Source organism: Pogona vitticeps, chromosome 2 (assembly GCF_051106095.1).
Source record: "Pogona vitticeps strain Pit_001003342236 chromosome 2, PviZW2.1, whole genome shotgun sequence".
Classification (NCBI taxonomy): domain Eukaryota; kingdom Metazoa; phylum Chordata; class Lepidosauria; order Squamata; family Agamidae; genus Pogona; species Pogona vitticeps.
In genome coordinates this window covers 161489672-161513224 of record NC_135784.1, presented here as the reverse complement: position 1 = coordinate 161513224, position 23553 = coordinate 161489672, and the positions used below count along the sequence as shown (strand labels likewise).

The 23553-nt window shown below is 42.5% G+C and overlaps 1 protein-coding gene across 2 annotated transcripts in view; it reads left to right on the top strand.

Moving 5' to 3' along the window:
* The window catches only part of PRKCA (protein kinase C alpha), a 264506-nt gene that overhangs the window by 179661 nt on the left and 61292 nt on the right, over positions 1-23553 (top strand). For both annotated transcript variants that reach the window (XM_072991026.2, XM_020811192.3), the window contains exons 6-7: positions 16739-16895; positions 17014-17148. In XM_072991026.2, the coding sequence (XP_072847127.1) occupies positions 16739-16895; positions 17014-17148 (292 nt within the window). The remainder of the gene's footprint in view (positions 1-16738; positions 16896-17013; positions 17149-23553) is intronic.

Here is a 23553-nt window from a genome sequence, read left to right as displayed (position 1 = left end):
AATGAACAGTGGCTCTTGGGGATTTTTTGATAGTAGCTACCAGATCGTCGTCAAATTTGTCTTTGACTTGATGGTTGTTGCATGGTGCATGGTTATCAATCTGCTTGTCGGCTTTTACCCTAAACCCCACACACCCCGTGAGGTTAATAGACTGTGGCGAGGTAGCACCTTATTGGCTGGGGACTGCCCAGCTTAAGGTGGGCAGTAGCTACCTAGTCAGGTGCAATGACCTCTCCCACTGTCGGACGTAGCCCCTGGCGTCATGCTCTACGACAGTCGAGCAAAGACATAATGGGTAACTGCTACTTCCCGTATTGTTTTGATGCTGTATGCGAAGCTGGAGTGTCCTCTCCAGAGCACGAAGCCTGGGTAAAATAATATGGAGGATAGGCTGTTACCCAAGCAGCAAATCCCCCCTCTCCACGTCGTTGAGATAATCCAATGGGAAGGCAAGAGGCAATACAACTGGTTCCAGTGATGTCACTGGCATTGCCAGAACAACACGAACTGCTTCCAGGACTCCGGCTCTGGATTTTGCCTTGAGGTTAACTCCTGAAGCCTTTTCCATCAGTGGATATAATCACAAGGCTATATCCACTAAGTAAGTATTTTAAATAATGAAAAAGAGATATGCCTAAATACTTTTTTCATTTCCATCCCCCTAGCCCCAGTCCATGCATGGTATCCTGTCAAGTCACATTGATTCCCAATTAGACCTAAGAAAGCTGAAGTCTTGGGATTTCTTATGAGGAAATGTACTTCTTTTACTCTCACTGTTTTAGTCATGTACTCTTTTTTTTTAATCCTTCACATAATGTAATCTAGAGTTAAAGACCAGAGTTAGCAGAAGGACTGTAGTCTGCACATATCCACTTGTCTCCCATCTTCCTTCATGTACATCCACTTATTATCCGGAAAGTTTTTGTTTTCTTCTGCTATAAATCTTCTTACCAAGGAATTTTTGAAATGAACAAATATATTTTTCCTATTTTGTGTGGTAATGTGCACAACGCAGGCTGTTGTTTAATACCTTTGGCTAATAAAACGATTCTTTTCAGCTGTGTTGACAGGTCTGAGTCAAAGTCTGTGAAAATGTGGAGGGTGCTTTCCATAGACTCTGTGAAAAAGCACCAGTTTAGGATAAGCAAAGTACTGTATTAAAAAGGCCTGTTTTTGTTAATGTAGCAGCAGGAAGTCAGGTTGATGCTGCAGTAGCAGGTCGGTTTCCATGGTGTGTCTAGTGTGTCCAATTACATGTTTATGATAATAGTTTTTATGAGACATCAGAAGCCTGTGGTTGATTTGAGATTGTGTGTACTTACATATTTATGATTTTAGGATGTTTTGATATATATATCTGTATTCATTTATATGTGCCTCCCTGCTAAATTAAAAATCTGTATCTTACTAGAGGCAGTAGTTTTCACTAGTTTGAGTATCTACATATTTTTATATAATGCAGTGTATAATAATTAGCGATGGGGATGAATATAAAAACAGATCAGTTTTTCTGACGAATATAGCCAGTTCATCATATATTCATCAATCCGTGTTTGTAAAATTTTAAATCAGGATGAATATGGTTTGACTATTTTGAAACCGAATAATTCTTCAGTTTTATTCATCGATCCATTCATATTCGTCTATATACGTTACCCCTTTGGAGGGCCTCTCTGAGCTTGCTGGTGCCAATTCAAAGCTCTCGCCAATCAGAACAGAGATCCCGGATTGGCATGTCCGGCAGCCAGTAGCGCTGTTGAAAGGTGTATTTAATTTTACAGGCACTTCGCATAAGCTTTTCCCATCCGGCCATTCCCCATTTCTGTTTGTGCTCTCCGGAGTGAGAACAGTTGCTGCTCGCTGGCTTGCTGGTGCAGCAGCAAAGCAAAGACTTATATTTTTCTTTTTCATCATCATTCATCAATCATCAACTTTACTGGGAATTTCGGGAGGGATTTCAGGTAGCTTAGGCTACTTCTTTGGAAGGGCTTGATTTCATTTCAAATTCAAATCAATCAAATCTCTTTTTTTTTCCTGGAGACCAGCCCCATCCCCACCCCTGTCTACAGAGTCATCTGTTCCCTCCTCCCAGACCAGCAACACCCCTGGGACACAGAATTCTTCCCAGGCCAGCAGTCAGAGGGGCCATGTGGGATCATGACGCTCAGTGATGACCCACGGCTGGCACACTGCAATGCCTGCCTTGTGGTGGTCCGGAGGGGGCCAGACCCCAGGCATCTGTCCTCCACCGCCCTCCTCCAACATCTGGAGAGGCACCACCCAAGGCTGCTGTCCAGATTAGGCACTTCATCCACGCCGTCTGGGAGAGGGAAAAGGGGCAGCTCCAGGGGAGGCAGGAGGAGGCGCCTCCTTTCAAAAGGGCACGCCATAATGTCTGAATGATAATAAAACCAGGTTTGGGGGACAATAGGATAGTCCAAGTTTGCTTCTGGTGGTTCCAAGTTTTTGCTAAAACACATCGAAAATGTTGGTAAATATGACATAATCAAGCCATGAGAATTTCATCACTATAAATATTAAGATTATTTCTTGCTTGTCGTAGAAAGGAAAAAAATGAATCATCTCCACTGTCCAGTATGGAACACAACCCAAATAGAGATTTCTTAATGCTCCGCGTTGGTTATAGAATTACCCTTCAGGAATCAAGACCTCTGAATATAATGAAGAGTCGTTGCCCTCGTGAGACATATTGAAATAGCTTTGCTGAACTGAGAATAGTGATGTAATACAGAGAATCATAGTGCAGAAGGGCATCATGAATGATATAACAGAGTACTATAAGGAAAACATGGCCTTCCTATTTCATTTGGGGCTTGTCTGACAATTGTTTTGCAAATAAATGGAAAAAATCTACTGAATCATTAAATGTACAATTTGACACTTCATTAGAATAGTATTGTTGGGATTTCTTATGGAGAATGCATTAAAATCTACTTTAGAATATAATATTGACATAAGATGTATTATACTTTGGAGAGATTGCCCTTGCCTATCCGTATTATAGATTGCAGAGAAATTTAAATGCAGTCCCAGCCTATTAAGCAGATGAGATTCAGGCACTCTATTTGCATAGGAGAGGACAAAGGCATTGAAAAAAAAAATTAAACATGTATTGCAGCCTGTGGTATCAACAAGCTGCCATCTTGCTTGTTCTTAAAACAAAATTATTAAAGCGTATGAGCTATGTAACATTTAGGATATCTTAAACTTTGGTTCTGCTGGAAGAAAAAAATAATTACCATTATCTTTTATTTATTGATTTATATTAATTTTTTTCCTGTATTTTGAAGGTTTGATGTCTTGCCTGCCTTATTCCATGGTTTGGGGGGGGGGGCTGAGTGTCAGATGGCAATATATTAACAATTCAACTAAAGCAAAATGAACCTGGTAAAATACAAAAATTAAAAAATAAAAAGCTGAAAAGCCAGTGCTTCTTCCAATAGTCATTCAGAAGTAACTTCAAATGAAAAGAACCTGAGCTGTTTTTGAAGCAGATGATGGACTTTACTTGGATGTTTTAGGCCTTCCTGGCTTGGCGGGGGGGGGGGGGGGCTCTGAAACTGGCTCTGTGGTCTCTTGAATCCATATCTAGGCAGCTTCTGGGCCCCTGGGCTGTGATCCCTAGCTTTCCGCTATAGGATCAGCAGCGTTCTCGTTCCTTAAGAAAGGTTCTTATGTAATTAAACATTCATGTTTGTTGGGCACACAGGAAATAATTGAGCTCTTTCATGGGCAATTATGAAGTTTTGAAAAATGAAATTATGTACTTGTGAAGGAGTTCTAGCATGATGTGAATTGTGGTACTCAGTCTCAGTTCTGATACTGTTAAATCATGACTAGAGTATGAGGCGGCTAGGAGATGTTCCAACGATTATTGGCGTCAGCTCTGCTCTCAAATACAGATAGCAGCAGACAGAGGTAACATCAAGGGAATGTATGACGGTATCAAGCAGGCTTTAGGTCCAATACAGAAGAAATCCCCTGAAGTCTGCTACAGGTGTGATCATCCAGCACCGAGCGCAGCAGATGGACCGCTGGGTGCAGCACTACTCTGAGATATATTCCAGAGAGAATGGAGTAACCAAAGAAACACTGAATAACATTGAGTGCCTGCCTGTCTTGGAAGAGATGGACAGTGAACCAACTTGAGCAGAAATAAAAGTGGCCTTGGATTCCCTCAACTCCGGAAAGGTACCTGGAAAGGATAACATCCCTGTTGAAGTGCTGAAGTGCTGTAAAGAGATCATCACTACCGAACTGTATGAAGTCTTTCGATTTTGCTGGAGGGAAGGTGGAGTACCACAGGACATGAAGGATGCAAACATTGTCAAATTGTATAAGAACAAAGGAGACAGGGGCAACTGCAATAACTACCGTGGCATCTCTCTTCTCAGCGTTGTAGGGAAGCTGCTTACCTGTGTTGTACTGAGGAGACTCCAGGTGCTTGCAGAGAGTCTATCCAGAATCACAGTGTGGACTTTGAGCTAATACATCCACCACTGACATGGTATTTTACCTCTGACAGTTGCAGGAGAAATGCAGGGAACAATGACAGCCATTCTTTGTGGCCTTCATAGATCTCACAAAGGCCTTTGACTTGGTTAGCAGGGATGGCCTTTTTAAAATCCTTCCCAAGATTGTATGTCCACCTCGACTCCTCAACATCATCAGGTCCTTTCATGAGGGAATGAAGGGCACCATAGTTTTTGGTGGCTCAGCATCAGATCCCTTTGACATCTGAAGTGGAGTGAAACAGGGCTGTGTCCTCGCACCAACACTTTTTGGGATCTTTTTTGCTGTCATGCTGAAGCACGCCTTTGGAACTTCAACAGAAGGTGTCTATCTCCAGACTAGATCAGATGGAAAGCTCTTTAATCTCTCTAGACTGAGAGCAAAGACCAAAGTCCAGCTGAAATGCATGTGGGACTTCCTCTTCGCCGATGATGCAGCCATTGTTGCCCACTCTACTGAAGACCTCCAACAACTCATGAATCGTTTTAGCAAGGCCTGCTAACAGTCAGCCTGAAGAAAACACAAGTCATGGGCCAGGGCGTGAACTCAGCTCCCTCTATTACCATCTCTACGCAAGAATTGGAAGTTGTTCATGACTTTGTGTACCTTGGCTCATCAATCTCTGACACTCTCTCCCTAGATGTCAAGCTGGATAAACACATTGGGAAAGCAGCTACCATGTTCTCTAGACTCACAAAGAGAGTATGGCTGAATAAGAAGTTGACGGCATATACCAAGATCCAGGTCTATACAGCTTGTGTCCTGAGCACACTCTTGTACTGCACTGAATCCTGGACCCTTCGTGTACGGCAGGAGAGGAAGCTGAACACGTTCCATATGCGTTGTCTCCAATGCATTTTTGGTATCACCTGGCAGGACAAAGTTCCAAATAGACTAGTCCTAGATCAAACTGGAATTTTTAGCATGTATACATTACTGAAACAGTGACATCTGCATTGGCTTGGGCATGTCATGAGAATGGCTGATGGTTGGATTCCAAAAGATCTCTTGTATGGAGAATTAGTGCAGGGAAATCGCCCGAGAGGGATACCACCCCTGAGAAACCAGGACATCTGAAAGCGGGATCTGAAGGCCTTAGGAATAGACCTCAACAGATGGGAAACCTTGACATCTGACCATTCAGCTTGGAGGCAGGCGGTGCATCATGGCCTCTCCCAATTTGAAGAGACCCTTGTCCAGCAGGCCAAGGCAAAGAGGCAGTCCCGGAAGCAGCAAAATCAGGGAACTGGACAGGGGACAGCTTATATTTGTCTTCAATGTGGAAGGGATTGGCCTTTTCAGCCACACTAGATGCTGTTCCAAGTCTTCCATACAGAGCACGTTACCATAGTCTCTTGAGACTGAAGGATGCCTAAGAAAGAGTATGAGTGCTGTGACGTTGATATGAGCAGAACATTTGCCATATAAACAGTTTAGAATGTCACTCTACTTCTGTCAGCAACAGATACAATTATGGAAGCAGCTAGACTGTCCCTCCTCCCCAAAAATTTCCTCATGTGTGAGCTACAAGGTGTGATTTTTAAAAGAGTTTAGCTCATTACATGCACTCAAATGCCCCACTAGATTGTTTTATTTACCGAGACGTACTGTTCACACTTTGCGTAAAAAGAACCCCTTACCATAATTTTGCTTCAAAATTCAGTACTACAAAAAAACCTTATAAAAACAGGAAATTGCTCCTAAGAGGACAGGGTTTGGGGAAAGGGAGAGAAAAGAAGTATCTATCTGGCAAGGGGAGATGTCCAATTTCCTTTATAACCTTCTGGATATTTTTAAAGGCAGTGTTTCTTTTGTTGATAATGTCATCCTCTGACTGGAGGGGAGGAGCAAAGAGCTTGTGCTTCCAACCATGCCTGACCTGTCTCATTAAAAATAGGCTGCCATCAAAGAGGTGGACTGCAGAGGTGATTATTCTCTCCAAATGCCAACATCATCCTGCTCTTTTGAAAACAGAAAACACAGCCTCAGGGAAAGGGTAGATCAGAGTGCTAATTATGCAGACAGAAGTGCAAATAGGCCAGATCTAGTAAAACAAAAGCAAGCAAAATAATGACTTCTTTCCTCCATAAGCCTGTGTTTAGCCACAATTACTAACCATTCTTCCTGGACAGTCTTTGTATTTCAGCACCCAACCCTCACTGGGCTTATTTGCTATTCAGTGTTTCCTTTGCCATAGAAAGCAGAAGGGAAATAGTTTTATATGCTGTCCCGCAGCTCCTGGCTGTCTGTGATGTCTCCTAGATCTGTGACTGGATCAAGACTGCATGTTACTATTCTTTAGGGATCTCATTTTCTGAGTCATGCAGGAAAACCATTCCATGGTAGGATAACTGACATGTACAAGCTTGTATTCATTTCAAGCTTGATGTCCCCATGAGTAACATAGACATAGAGAATGTGGATGTAAGAGCACAACCTAAAATACTCATCAGAGATTGTACAAGGAACTTTGGGGCGAAATCCTCATCTTATGGCTGGGACCATAAATCCCCTGTTGACACTGGGCACTCTTACTCACCTGATGTACTCAGAACATATGTTTAACTGGTGAATATGAGGTGCTTTTTTAAATAGCTGGTGACTGTGTGCACCTTTTCCCTCTAACCATTCTCCAGTGCTTCCACACTAGGCGTGGATTGTCAGGCTTCATTCAGTTACTCATTATGGGGCTTTTTAAAGCCTGATAAGTGTTTCCCTAAAATGTTAGCAATCTTGGATTGAAACGATGTACAGACTGGCCACTGTTGGCATCCTGAGATTAAGCAGTTGACCTTCTGACAAGCTTTTCCAACGGTGATCCTTAAGTCCCCTGGATGCTTCATCACTGCAGTTCTTGAACATGAATAATCTGTCAGGCTTCTGAATATCTGAAGGAGTGTACAAGCCGTTATCTTTTATTGTGACTAATTCATTACATGAGTAATATTGATAACATTAAATTTAGTTTCAATATCCTTTCTGATCTAGCACTGAAATTATACCTAGGGATGCATTAAACATAACTGTAGTCCATTTTACACACACAAACATTTACAGTTATTTTAATTAGTATAATACAATTCAGTTAAATAATCATGTTGCTACTTCATGAGCATTGTTCATCTTTTTCCTGTTACTTTAAGCGCTGATCCTAAGCAACCTTTTTCTTATTCCTTTTGCCTCTCCAAAAAAATATGTCTGACAATTGGTGGCCCTTCCAGAGTGGCCTTTGATAACCATGACAATAGAAAGCCACTGAATGAAAGGAGAACCTTCATAAATGCACATGTTCACAGAAGTGTCTCTATATGCTTGTGTGCAGTCATGGATTCTCTTTGAATCTGAAACATCTGTACCATTACAGTGATGATAAGAGACTGGAATAATTTTGGAGGTCTTGTTGTGTGGGACAACAGCTCTCTACAGCTTAGTCCTGGAGTGAGGAACATGGCTGTTTAGATATTGCTGGACTGTAAATCCAATCGTCCCTCATTGTTGACTACTGTAAGTGGCAGTGATTAGACTTGCAGTCCAAAAACCTCTGGTAGGCGACACTGCTAGCTTAGTCTCTCAGTACGGACAAAAATCTTTAATAGCAAGACATGTTTGCACCAAATATTTTTATCACAATCAACCCCCAGTTAAACAATGAAAGTCATTGTTGCAGCCTCCCTCTTTAGTTATGTATTCTCTGGGATCTTGTTCTCTGAATTTAATTGATCATTTGTATCCTGCAAATGTGTATAGGTGTACCTTATCTAATACCAGGTCAATTTTTTCTTTTTCTATGCCAGTTGTTAATTTGTCAGCACTCTATGCAAATTCAGAAGCATCATTTTGAAGCTTACAGAAATCATTCAAGTTAATAATGTATCTTTGTTATTTTTGGTACTTGTTACAAGTAAAGTAGGTACTGTATTTTGTATTGCGAAACAGGAGACCGCTCAGGTGACCTTTTCAGTGAGCCATTATGTACACCTAAAGTCTGGTTTTGTAACACAGCTTGAAGTTCTCAGTTCTCTGCTCTTCCTTGTTTACTGTTTCTGGTGAACAAAAGCAGCATTTGCCATTGTAACCCCCTCCACAACCATGCCTTTATTTTTATAAAGAAGAAAATGGGTCATGTTCTCATCAAGCTGACTTGGGAGATGTTCTGAGTTGTGACTGACTGTGAAGCTGTTCTACATTTGTGTCCATAATTAACATTTATAGAACATTAGACTTGTGTTTCCCTAGTATTCATCATCACCTTGGTTCAGTACTCAAGGTTTTTCAGCCTGCAGACATTAAACAATATTGTTGCTCTTTTATGTGTCCTTTGACAATACAATAGAAGCCAAGAAGCTATAAAAACCCTACTCACAGGATGTGCCTTTTAGAAGAAGAAATGATATTTTGTGTGTGTGTGTAGAGGCGACTCTATACATGGAAATCACCAGATGGGCAATATCGAAATCAGATTGATTATATTCTCTCTGTCTCTGTCTCTGTCTCTGTCTCTGTCTCTCTCTCTCTCTCTCTGTCTCTCTCTCTCTCTCTCTCTGTGTGTGTGTGTGTGTGTGTGTGTGTGTGTAGAGGCGACTCTATACAGTACATGGAAATCACCAGATGGGCAATATAGAAATCAGATTGATTATATTCTCTGCAGCCAAAGATGGAGAAGCTCTATACAGTCAGCAAAAACAAGACCTGGAGCTGACTGCGGCTCTGATCATCAGCTTCTCACAGCACGGGCTACTCAGGTATAATCTAAACCAAATCCCTTATGAATACACAGTGCAAGTAAAGAACAGATTTAAGGAACTCGATTTGGTGGACAGAGTGCCTGAAGAACTTTGGATAGAGGCTCGTAACATTGTAGAGGAGGCAGCAACAAAAACCATCCCAAAGAAAAGGAAATGCAAGAAAGCAAAGTGGCTGTCCAACGAGGCCTTAGAAATAGCAGAGAGGAGAAGGGAAACAAAATGCAGGGGAGATAGGGAAAGCTACAGAAAATTGAATGCAGGCTTCCAAAGAATAGCAAGGAGAGACAAGAGGGCCTTCTTAAATGAACAATGCAAAAAAATATAGGAAAATAACAGAAAAGGAAAAACCAGAGATCTGTTCAGGAAAATTGGAGATATTAGAGGAACATTTTGTGCAAAGATGAACATGATAAAGGAGAAAAATGGCAGGGACCTAACAGAAGCAGAAGACATCAAGAAGAGGTGGCAAGAATACACAGAGGCATTATATCAGAAAGATTTCGATATCCCGGACAACCCAGACAATGTAGTTGCTGACCTTGAGCCAGACATCCTGGAGAGTGAAGTCAAGTGGGCCTTAGAAAGCCTGGCTAACAACAAGGCCAGTGGAGGTGATGACATCCCAGTTGAACTATTTAAAATCTTAAAAGATGATGCTGTTAAGGTGCTACATTCAATATGCCAACAAGTTTGGAAAACTCAACAGTGGCCAGAGGACTGGAAAAGATCAGTCTACATCCCAATCCCAAAGAAGGGCAGTGCCAAAGAATGCTCCAACTACCGTACAATTGCACTCATTTCACAAGCTAGCAAGGTTATGCTCAAAATCCTCCAAGGTAGGCTTCAGCAGTATGTGGACCGAGAACTCCCAGAAGTGCAAGCTGGATTTCGAAGGGGCGGAGGAACTCGAGACCAAATTGCTAACATGCGCTGGATTATGGAGAAAGCCAGAGAGTTCCAGAAAAACGTCTACTTCTGCTTCATTGACTATGCAAAAGCCTTTGACTGTGTGGACCACAACAAACTATGGCAAGTCCTTAAAGAAATGGGAGTGTCTCACCATCTTATCTATCTCCTGAGAAATCTATATGTGGGACAGGAAGCAACAGTTAGAACTGGATATGGAACAACTGATTGGTTCAAAATTGGGAAGGAGTACGACAAGGCTGTATATTGTCCCCCGGCTTATTTAACTTATATGCAGAATACATCATGCGGAAGGCTGGACTGGAAGAATCCCAAACTGGAATTAAGATTGCTGGAAGAAATATCAACAACCTCCGATATGCAGATGATACCACTCTGATGGCAGAAAGTGAGGAGGAATTAAAGAACCTTGTAATGAGGGTGAAAGAGGAGAGTGCAAAAAACGGCCTGAAACTCAACATCAAAAAAACTAAGATCATGGCCACTGGTCCCATCACCTCCTGGGAAATTGAAGGGGAAGATATGGAGGCAGTGACAGATTTTACTTTCTTGGGCTCCATGATCACTGCAGATGGAGACAGCAGCCACAAAATTAAAAGACGCCTGCTTCTTGGGAGGAAAGCGATGACAAGCCTCGACAGCATCTTAAAAAGCAGAGACATCACCAAAAGTCCGAATAGTCAAATCTATGGTTTTTCCTGTTGTGATGTATGGAAGTGAGAGCTGGACCATAAAGAAAGCAGACCGCCAAAGAATTGATGCCTTTGAATTGTGGTGCTGGAGGAGTCTCTTGAGAGTTCCCCTGGACTGCAAGGAGAACAAAACTATCCATTTTGAAGGAAATTAACCCTGAGTGCTCACTGGAAGGACAGATCCTGAAGCTGAGGCTCCAGTACTTTGGCCATCTCATGAGAAGAGAAGACTCCTTGGAAAAGACCTTGATGTTAGAAAAGTGTGACGGCAAGAGGAGAAGGGGACGACCGAGGATGAGATGGCTGGACGGTGTCTGCGAAGCAACCAACATGAATTTGACAGAACTACGGGAAGCAGTGGAAGATAGTAGGGCCTGGCGTGTTCTGGTCCATGGGGTCACAAAGAGTCGGACACGACTAAACCATGACGACATGTGTGTGTGTGTGTGTGTGTGTGTGTGTGTGAGAGAGAGAGAGAGAGAGAGTGAAAGCACAGATGCTTTCAATGGTTTGCAATCCTTTCCATGAGTAGGGTGAGTCCTTCATTTTGTAGAAGTATTCTCTAAATTCAATCGACTGAATAGTGCAGTAGTTGTTTCAGGGTGTTGGTTCCATTCCGTCCTTTTCTTTCAAAGAATGTTGGCCTTCAGCAGATTCATCTTTTCTAGCAATTCATGTGTCTGTATGCACCATAGCTTGAAAATTTACTTTTTAAAGGAATTAATATAATGACTTGACGAAGTCATCCGTAACTGAACAGTGGTATCACTGCTCATATATGAGTGGGTTTAGCAGTCATTCATCATCTGTTGGGCCAGAGGTTGGGAGTTTAGTCCCCAAACTGTGCCTCCTCAAGGAGAGCCAGCCTGTGTGATTTTGGACAAGCTGCACCGTCCCAGGGTGCCACCAGAAGAAAGGAAGGGTAGACCACTTCTGAGTATACTCTACCTGGAACACCCTGAAAAAGGTCACCATAAGTCAGAATTAACTTGGTACCACGTGATTATTATTATGTTCATTCTCCTTAAAAAGTGACTTTCAAGCTCAACATTGGACTGTTTTAGTAGTAGAAAACAAGCAGACAATACTCTTATCTGTACTTCAGCAGGCCTTCTATATTCTTTCTGTCTACAGTGGGGTCTTGACTTGAGAACTTAATCCGTATTGGAAGGCAGTTCTCAAGTCAAAAAGTTCTCAGGTCAAATCTGCATTTCCCATAGGAATGCATTGAAAACCATTTGATCCGTATCTGCTCTTTTCTGTCCATAGAAACTAATGGGAAGCTGCTATTCCGCCTTCGACCACTAGAGGGGGATATTTTGTTTCTTTTTTTCTTAGGTCAAGAAAGGTTCAGGGAAGGCAGGGAAAATACAGTCCAGGCAGTACAGTACCAGGCAGTCTGAAGACTGTCTCCCAATCCACTCTCTAAACGCTGGGAGGAGTGAGGAAGCAGACAGGCACCCTTTTCACTGGCCAACAGTTAACTGAAAGTTCACATTTTGCCCTTTCCCTGCCTCCCACGTGGTTTTTTTCAGTTCTTAACTCAAATCTAAGTATGTAAGTCAAGTCAATATTTTCCTATGAGGGTGGTTCTTAAGTCAAAATGTTCTTAACTCAAGCCGTTCTTAAGTCAAGACCCCACTGTAGTTTCTATCTTTCTCAGTATAGACTTGATATATTGGTGTTCCACTGAATAGGAGGGCTTCCATCTCTCTCTTTCACATAGAAGGAATAAGGAAAATAAAAAGTAATTGGGCAGAAAATCCTTTTCAGTCTCTAAATGCTGAATATTCTCATATAAGGCTGAGTCGTATGGAATATTATTGCTTAGCAGTATGAGAACGAACCACAGTGAGGCTTGGGTTTGCACGCCCCCCATATCTTCTGTGACTAAGGAAAAATTCAGAAGCTTTCACTTCTATTTTACATTAATGCCCAATGTACTGTGTTGTCAGAATACAATAAATTGTGGTTAATTTTAGCAATAGTTAGTGAGAGCTATTTAACTTTAAAGTTTACAAAGCTGGTTTATTTCATAGAATTAAAGAGTTGGAAGATTATTGGAGGTCATTTATGCACAATTTAATGTTCATTGCAGAATCTCCAATGTAGGAAGAAAGCACAGCACCCCGATAGATGTTTGAGCACTTTGAGTAAAGCAGACTCTCTCACCTCCTGAGATGTTGTTGACAAGCTCTTCTCTCATTAGGAAGATCCATCCATCCATCCATCCATCCATCCATCCATCCATCCATCCATCCATCCATCCATCCATCCATCCATCCATCCATCCATCCATCAAATTTATACTCTCACGTTTATCACAGTGGACCCTCGACTTACAGACGGCTCCCCTTACAGACTTTTCAAGTTACAGACTTCTCTGGCCACAAAATTTAGGTTCGACCTGCAGCCAGAGAATCAACTTACAGACCGGAAAAAAAACCCCAAAATGGAACAAAAGCAGACGGTTATGGATTAATCGGTTTTCAACGCATCGTAGGTCAGTGGATCCTTGACCTACAGACTTTTTCGACCTGCAGCCACCATTCCAATACAGATTAATTCCATAAGTTGAGGGTCCACTGTAGTATTCAGATACAGTGCTGCACTGTGGTTAGTCTGAAATGGAAGTTTTTGTTGCCTTTGTGGAAGAAGAGGTAGCCTCAAGCCCATTGCAGTTATTTTTTGTAACACTAAGCCAGGGCTTAGCATTATGTACGAAATGGGCCAAGGTACTTTAGACTTCATTTTTTGGCAATTTCTATAAGAGTGTGCAAAGCTTAATTTTAAGGCCATCCAGATAAGTTTGAAACATAATATGTTGTGCTCAGAATGATTGGACTCTCATTTTTCATATACTACGTTTCCTATAGCCTCTTGTAAAACTTCACCAAATTTTCAGCTTTATTAGAATTCTGAACAGAGCTTTTGTGTTCTCTTCCAAGTGAATATAAACTGATTGTTCCGTACTGAAAACAGATGGGAATTACTTCAGGAATACAAAAACCAGACTTAATATTTCTACAGCAGAATATTTTCCACCACAAATTTCCTCTTAATATTGGGCTGGCAAACAAAGAACCATTCAGATCTGTGTGTCCACCCTTCAGCTTAACGGGGGAGAGGCAATAGCACGTTGCCTCTAAGTATAGGGTACCACTTCTGTCTCTTTAATTTGAGGAGGGAAACTAATGTACAATCAGATTTGAGGAGGAAGGCCAAAGTGTCATTTCAATTTGTTCTAATTTATTGGTGGTTCTTGAGCATTACCAACACTGCATAATGAAGATGGCTATTCTTGTTAGTAATTATTATTATTATACTAGTCAAAGACACTGTGGCTATGCTTCTAATTATGTTACCAACAAGCAGGAAAAAGGAGTGTTTCTGGTCTGATACAGCCTTTCTTCTGTTTCCCTGCTGTAGTTCTCTGTCAGTTACGGATTTTTAATAAAAATACAGTATATGGCACACAAAAAATAAAAAAAATTGAATGGGCAAAGTTTTATAACATGAAAAACGTAAGAAACATGTAATTGACATTTAAAATGTATTGTACTGTCCAAGTATTGTATTAGGAAATTACATCACCTAGCAGAATATACTCCAAAAGAGGGGGCTACTACAGAGCTTATCTAACCTAGGAGATCACTACGTCATCTCATCACCTAGATAGAGATCATGATATGTTGGCTTTGCTTACCCACAGAAAAGCTAGAGTCCCATGTCAGAATGTTTTGGCTAAGTGTAATATCAAAAGGTATACAAGCAAGAGGTTTATACCACATTGATGGAACATCTCAAAGCATACAAGAGCTTTGTTTTTATAAACAAGGGGGAGAAATCTCTGCTTGGAATGAGTGAGAATTATATAATGCAATGTAATGCAACAAGATATTTAACAAATATTCTTTCCATCCTTAAGAAATGTGTAAAGAGACTGAACAATACAAGTGAGGATTCTCTTACTAGAGTCTACACATACAACAGCTCTAAACAATGATGTTACTGACTGTACTGTGCTTGACCTTATGAATAAGAAATCAGGTGCAAGTTTTATTGGCTTCCCCTTATTGAAGGATTTTTTTTAAAAAAGCTACTGAAACAGCAGTCCTATTGTCCAGATTAATAAACAAATTACTCATATCACCTAAGTTTCACTTACATGTCTAGATGCTGATCAACACTTCACAAAGTTCCATCACTGTCTCTTCTCCTCATAGTCTTCCCCACATCCCTTGCAGAATTGTGTAAATACAAACTGTTCTTAATCCATTCAGAGGCCAACAATGTATAATTTGAGAATTGTCTCTTAACAGTACCTGACACTCTATGATCTAACAAGTGTACAATGGCTTCAAGCCAGTTCTGTGCTCTCCTGCATAATAGCTTTGGAAAGTGGCAGTGATGGTATTTTTCTAACTCTGACACAAAGGTGTCTCCTTTTTGTAGCCTTGTTATGGAACTGGGAAGATACCAGAGACATAGACAGGAGCTCAAGGAAGGCTACTAATATTTAGTAAGATATTAGAAGGAACTTTATAGCTCTCTTCTAGTTACCTCATACACAATTTAGTGGACACTACTATACTTTAGCCCTTCCTATAAATGCTGTTGTAAAGATAGTGAATGGGCTGTCCACTTGCTGTTCAACTTTCACAACTCCTAGTTTTGATTCTGTGAGAAGTGCTGTGGATGCGACATATATTGCCACATTTAGTATCAGTTACCTATAGATATCTGCTGCTCTTGCACAAGCCAGTTGAAAATGCCTTCTGTCAATATAATCAATGTCTTTCTTTCTTTCTTTCTTTCTTTCTTTCTTTCTTTCTTTCTTTCTTTCTTTCTTTCTTTCTTTCTTTCTTTCTTTCTTTCTTTCTTTCTTGTAGGCAAGACTAGAAGCCATATGAAAGGCATCCCTCTGTATCTCGCTGAAGTGCTGAGAAATTGATACATTGCATAGTTGTTCAAAATCCTCCTTTCACTTTTTTCTTAAATGCTATATTTTTCCGTGTATGAGATGATACTTTTGTCTAAAATCTTTAGACTAAAAATTGAGGGTCATCTTACACATGGAAGCTGAGGAGAGAACAAAGCAGCCCATACCTTGCCTCTGCAAACAAGATGCCTCCAGTCACAAGGCTTCGCTTCCTACAGTCAGGAGACTTACCGTATTTTTCCATGTATAAGAAGCTCCCATGTATAAGACACCCCCCCGAATTTTCTAACCTAAAATCCAGAAATTAATATTTTAAACATTAGAAAGGAGCACATTTTCATAAGGCTTGTGATTGTCTCTGCAAACAGAGACCACGCTATCGGCAGCTTCACTTGTGACTGGAGGCAGACAGTTTGCAGAGACATACGGTAGGCAATTTCACAACCACATAGTTTTCTCCTCGACTTACTTTCATGTAAAAAATGATCCTCAATTTTTACTCTAATGATTTTAGGAAAAGTATAGTCTTTTGCACAGAAAAATATGGTAGCTTCCTCCAATCACCAGCCTTATGGAACTGACATCAGCTGATGCTGAATAAACCAATTGGAACACACCTCGTTGGAGGTAGAGCCTGTAGGCTCAGATTCAACAGGGGCTGAATAATCAAAGATAAGTTTTCTTAATTTTGGGTTAAAAAAAGAGGGGACCTTATACACGGGGGCGTCTTATAGACAGAAAAATACAGTAAGCTATAGTTCCTTAATGACTCTGTGATGAAGTGGGAAATGGTCTCTGGTTTATAATATTAATAGCTTTGAAGCTATTTACATTTCAGCAAAGCATTATTTCCATAGAATGTATTATAACACAGAGATGGTTCTTTTGTATATTTGCAGTGCGAGAAGCAAGAAATCTAATCCCTATGGATCCAAATGGACTTTCAGATCCATATGTGAAGCTGAAACTTATTCCAGATCCTAAGAATGAGAGTAAGCAAAAAACAAAAACTATCCGTTCTACACTTAATCCTCACTGGAAGGAGACATTCACATTGTAAGTTAAACGTTGATAATTTTTCTAGCCATATTTTTTTATTTCATACATTGCACTCTGTTTCTTTCAGAAACTTATCAGAATGGCATCCCCCCCCACCCTTTTTTATTATTTGCAGCAAATTAAAGCCTACAGACAAAGATAGGAGGTTGTCTGTGGAAGTCTGGGACTGGGATCGAACAACTAGGAATGATTTCATGGGCTCTCTTTCTTTTGGAGTGTCAGAACTCATGAAATCACCAGCTTGTGGATGGTAAGAAATTCCTTTAAATGCTACTGTGTTTTACTAGTAATACATTACTAGGATTCTCAGCAATAAAATCAATTCACAGTTAAATGCTTCCTAATTATATCAGCTAGACGCTTGTAGGATATGGCTACCATCAGAAATCTTAGTTATGAAATTATAGGTGGCAGGGACACAAATTACTCAGAAAGTAATTTGCCTGTCTATTTTCTATGGTTTTGCCATTGCTCTCAACAATGAGGTCAGTAAAGCTGATGTGAGAGTAGTATCTGTGACAACCCCAGACCTACTGGGATATGCCACAGTTTCACTAAGCTGCCACCAACCATTCCCTGTAAGGAGTCACACAGACCAGGAATGGATTTTTAAACAAACAAAGGAATAAGGTTTATTTAAATTACACACAGGGAAAATAAAATGATCAAGTGAATAAGATACAGTAACGTGGCTTAGTCTCAATCATACATACACCAGTTTGGTTCACACAGAACACCTTTAAATAAAGCACAGACCCTGAACCTATCAGTTCTGGCTACCCATACAGACACCTGAACCTATCAGGTTGGTACTGACTGACACACAGTAGTACCCTGTCTGACACACAGACTCCCACACCAGCTTCTTCTCTCAGCTCTCCTTCAGCTCTTCCAACTTCTCCACACAAACTCCACATATATATACAGTACAGCCCCTCCTCCTGATGTCCCGCCTTCCACTCCCCATAGGATGGAACTTTCCCTCCAAACCCATGACAGACAGGTAACATCAGTGCTGTATGTAACACCTCCCCTCTTTATAAGTTGTTTTGTAGGGGGAAAGCTAAAGTGCTTTTCTCCAAAAAACAACCTGGATCCAAAACATACAATACCATACTTACTCTAGGATAAACATATCAATTAGACATTTAAACATTTACCATTTACAATACATCAAGTTACCTTTATTCCTCCAAACCAGGCATGTTTAATAAACAGATACATTTAACCTTTGGTCACCAAAATATATACATAGTCCATGTTTCTTTCGCCGTCTTCATTCTTCGGGTCTTCTTGACAAGGCGTCAGCAACACAGTTCACTGACCCTCTGACCACCTTCACTTCAAAGTCATAGTCTTGCAGGTTTAAAGCCCACCTCATAAGTTTACTATTGTGGGATTTCATTGTCTTTAACCATTGCAGTGGTGAATGGTCAGTGCACAGAATAAAATGTCTTCCCCAGATGTAAGGCTTGGCCTTCTGGATCGCGTAGACTATGGCCAGGCACTCCTTTTCCACGGTTGCCAAATGTCTCTCACCTTTCTGGAGTTTCCTACTCAGGTAGGACACTGGATGCTGGTCACCATTTTCATCCTCCTGGCAAATAACTGCTCCTACCCCGCTGTTAGACGCATCGGTGTAAATGATGAACTCCCGGTCGAAGTCTGGAGCACGCAGCACTGGATAGTTGATGAGGGCCTCCTTCAACCTCTGGAATGCCTCCTCACAGTCGCTGGTCCACGGGATGCGGTCATCAGTCTTCTTCCGCGTCAGATCGGTTAGCGGAGTCGCTATCTCGCTAAACCTTGGGATGAACTTTCTGTAGTAGCCCACCAACCCAAGAAATGATTTGACTTTTTTCTTGGTGTTGGGTCTAGGCCAATCACGAACGGCTTCTATTTTGGCCTCTAGGGGTTTTATCACTCCTCCCCCTACCAAGTGACCCAAGTATTTTATTTCTGGGCTACCCAGCTGACACTTGCTCGCCTTTACTGTTAGCCCTGCTGCACTTAACCTCTGCAGCACTATCTCCAGGTGTTTCAGGTGATCTTCCCAGGTATTGCTGAAGATCCCTATATCGTCGATGTAGGCCACAGTAAAGTCACTGAGCCCTGCTAAGGTCTGGTCCATCAGCCTTTGGAATGTGGCTGGTGCATTTCTGAGACCAAAACTCAGGACTCTAAACTCATAGAGACCAAAAGGGCTGCAAAAGGCGGTCTTTTCTTGATCCCTGGGATCAATCCTTAATTGCCAATATCCCTTTACCAGGTCCAATGATGAAATGAACCGACAACCCCCTATGGTTTCAATCAGGTTGTCTAGCCTGGGCATTGGGTAGGCATCAGGAGTGGTTACGCGGTTTAATTTCCTGTAATCTACACAAAACCTAATGCTCCCATCAGGCTTGTCCACTAGGACTATCGGAGAGGACCAAGGACTAGAAGAGGGGACGATTATGTTCTCCCTAAGCATCTCGTCCAGCTCCTTCCGCACCTTGTCCCTATAGGGTCCCGTTACTCGGTATGGGGATACTGCTTGCGGGGGTGCATCCCCTGTGTGGATCCGATGCATCACTCCCTTCACTATCCCCGGCTTATTGGAAAACACCTTTTGATATTTGATGAGCAGCATTTTTAGTTCTTGCTGCTGGTCTTGGGTGAGTGCAGGACTGATCTTTACCTCATCTGGGTTGTATTTTACTTCCCCTCTACCCTCCCAGAAGGGTAATTCAGCTTCCTCACTCTCAGCTGCTTTTATCGCAAATAAAACCCTCTGTTCCCCTCTGTAGTAGGGTTTTAGGGCATTCACATGTACCACCCTCCTTGCTTGGTTCTCCTCCTGCTCTATAAGGTAGTTCAGATCTGACATCTTGGAAATGACCCTGTATGGTCCTGCCCATTTGAGCTGCAGTTTGTTCTCTCTGCAGGGCCTAAGCCAAAGCACTTCCTCCCCTGGGTCAAAGTGCCTCTCCCTGGCTTTGTGGTCATACCAGGTTTTCTGTCTGACGTTCTGAGCTTGCAGGTTCTCTGCTGCTAGCTCTAGGTTTCTCTTTAGGTCGTTCATTAAAGAGTCTATATATGTCACAACATCTTGTGGGTCATCCTGGGTGATCTGCTCCCAATTTTGTTTGATCAAATCAAGGGGCCCTTTCACCCTTCTCCCAAACAAAAGTTCAAACGGACTGAACCCGGTACTGGCTTGTGGCACTGATCGATAAGCAAACAAAAGGGATTGCAGCTTCTGGTCCCAATTGTTTGGATTCTCTGCCAAGTAAGCCCTAATCATGCGCATCAGAGTCCCATTGAACTTCTCCGTTAACCCATTACTTTCAGGGTGATAGGCAGTGGTTTCCTTGTGTTTAATTCCACAGATTTGCCATAACCGTTTCATGAGCTTCGATGTAAACGATGCGCCCAAATCTGTGATTATTTCTGAGGCAAATCCCATCCTGGACATATACCCCACCAAGGCATCTGCCACTGTGTTAGTTTCAATGTTAGTCAAGGGAATGGCTTCAGGGTACCTCGTGGCATGGTCCACAATGGTGAGAATGAACCTGTTCCCCCTCTTTGTGGCCTTGGGCAAAGGTCCCACAATATCCACCCCTATGCATTTGAACGGAGTGTCAATCACAGGCAAAGGGCACAACTTTGCTTTGGTCCTGTCACGGTTATTCCCCTGCCTCTGACACACATCACATTGTTTACAGAACTCCTTGATCTGCTTCCCTATTTCAGGCCAGTAAAAATTCTGAGTGATTCTCTGTTGTGTTTTGTTCACCCCTAAGTGCGCAGCAAACATGTCAGAGTGCCCCCTTTTTAAGATCATGGGGCGATACTTTTCAGGTACCACTAGCTGACTTCTGATCCCATCTCCCCCTTTTGAGATATTCCTCAGGGTCTCTCTATATAAAATTCCCTTTTCCTCTCGAAATCTCACTGGGGTTTCAGGTGTTAGCTGGGCGTCTGTCACCTGTTCAAAACACTTTTGGAGAGTGGCGTCTGCCTTTTGCTCTTGGCCAAATCGGCTGTCCGTGGTTAAGGTTTCCACCACAGCTTCTGAACTCCCCCCACCTGCTTCCGTCTCGGGCTCATCAATACTCCCTTGAACTGTCCCTGTGGTAGCTTGTGAGCGTGTAATCACTAGCACCCGTTTCACATGTTCAGCCAGGTCATTTCCCACGAGCACGGCTGCTGGCAGAGTCGATGAAATCGCTAGCCGCCAAACTCCCCTCCAGCCTTGAAAGTTCACAGGTACCTCAGCTACTGGCAGCGAGATCACCTGTCCCTCAATCCCTGCCACCTTTAGGCTCTCATTCGGGATTATATACTCCCTAGGAATAATATCTGGATGGCACAGGGTCACCTGGGAACAAGTATCCCTTAGCCCCCTATACTGATGGTCAAGTATTCCTACGTCCACCCCTGCGGTTTCAAACAACTGCGAATCTGTTCTCACTAGTAAGCAGCGCTTGACCTCCACAAGAGGACCATTTTCCCCAGCCTGATCAGCAGATGTAACTGTTCCAGATTGAGTAGCCATGGCAACAGGCTCCCTCAGTGACAAGGAGCTTTGCTCTTTCTGGACACAGAACACAGCTTTTGGCTTGGTTCCACTCAAATCATGAGGCACATTTCCTTTTAGCTGCTTCAATTTCTCACACTCTGAGATTAGATGGCCCTTTCCTTGACAGAAATAATATTTTCTGCTGTACTTGGAGTCTTTCTCATCTGGTTTTGGTTTTCCCTCCAAAATCTGAGGTCTTTGTTTTATGTCTGAGGGCTTCCCTTCACCATGGGTCCCTCCCCCTTGCTGGTTTCTCCCTGGTCCCTGAGAGTTCTTGCTGTAGGTTTCTTTAGGTTTACCTATCGATTTCCCCTCACCTAAGGGCTTTCTTATTTGGGAAATAAAATCTGCGATCTCGGCCGCTTCTGCCACAGATTTCGGTTTCCTCTCCCTCACCTGGAACTTCAGTTCCCCATGCAGGACTGAATAAAACTGTTCCAGCGCTATCAGGTCTTTGAGCTGCTGGTAGGTCTCTGTCCCCTCCTGAGATAGCCATTTCTCTAGCAGCCTCACCAGTTGGGCCCCCACTTGGGTAAAAGTCTGCTCTGGTTTCTTTGTGAGTGACCTGAATCTTTGCCTCAGCTGTTCCGCATTTATCCCATGTCTGGCAAACACCAGTTTTTTAAACTCTGCGAAATCTTTTAGCAGTTCCTCTGGCATCTCTGCATAGACTTCTGCCAGGCTGCCACTGATTAAAGATCGCATAATGGTCATCTTCTCAGTTTCCCTTACTGAGAAGTCCACAAACGCTCTTTCCACGAGGGAAAAGAACACCTCAGGGCAATCCCCCTTGTGGTATACAGGGAATTTCCTCAGGTCAGTTTTAGACAATTGGCCCCCCTCAGAATCCCTATTGTTATTATTGTTCTGATTCATCAGTTCCAATTTTCTTAACTCAAACGCCATTTTCTCTCTCTCCAATCTTTCTTCTCTTTCCATTCTCTCTCTCTCTAATTCAAATTGTCTTTGCCTCTCTCTTTCCTGCATTCTTTCCTCCATTTCAAATTGCCTCATCCTCAGTTCATGCTGTTGGGCTAGGACCATTTTTCTGAGTTCTGGGTTCTGTTCTCCCGTGCTCTCATCCTGCACTGAGCCAAATTCATCCTCAGAACCTTGGTCCACCTGTGGGTCTTTCACTTCACCCATTTCTGCCATTTGGCTTCGAGTCAAGGGCATAATCCCCCCCCCAGAACAGGCTGCTTTCAAAAGTCAAGCCTCAAAATAAAGCGACCACTTTTTTTTTTCTTTTGCCTCAGAACCAGCCTTCTATAGATTGCTGCTGTTCTTTCAGCACTAACTTGCAACTGTTGCCAGCCCGAGTCCACCCCCCTCTGCTAGGCCTCTCAGCAGACAGGCTAGAACCCTGCTACTTCACTCAGCTTTGCCTCAGCTTTTTCCCGCCAAAACAGGTTGCCTCAGAGCTCCCTAATCTAGTCCCACCAATCTGAGGTTACACGTTCTTCCACTAGCCTACCTCCCCGTGAGGTAAGCCTAGAAGATTACCTACGCGCTCTCAGATTGTCCCTGACTAGACCCCCCTTGCTCTGGGCACACTTGCCAAGGCTTTGCTGGACCACTGGACAACTGGACCAGTCGTATCCCACACGCTGGACACCAATCAATGTGACAACCCCAGACCTACTGGGATATGCCACAGTTTCACTAAGCTGCCACCAACCATTCCCTGTAAGGAGTCACACAGACCAGGAATGGATTTTTAAACAAACAAAGGAATAAGGTTTATTTAAATTACACACAGGGAAAATAAAATGATCAAGTGAATAAGATACAGTAACGTGGCTTAGTCTCAATCATACATACACCAGTTTGGTTCACACAGAACACCTTTAAATAAAGCACAGACCCTGAACCTATCAGTTCTGGCTACCCATACAGACACCTGAACCTATCAGGTTGGTACTGACTGACACACAGTAGTACCCTGTCTGACACACAGACTCCCACACCAGCTTCTTCTTCCCAGCTGCTCCTTCTACTTCTCACAAGTCCACATATATATACAGTACAGCCCCTCCTCCTGATGTCCCGCCTTCCACTCCCCATAGGATGGAACTTTCCCTCCAAACC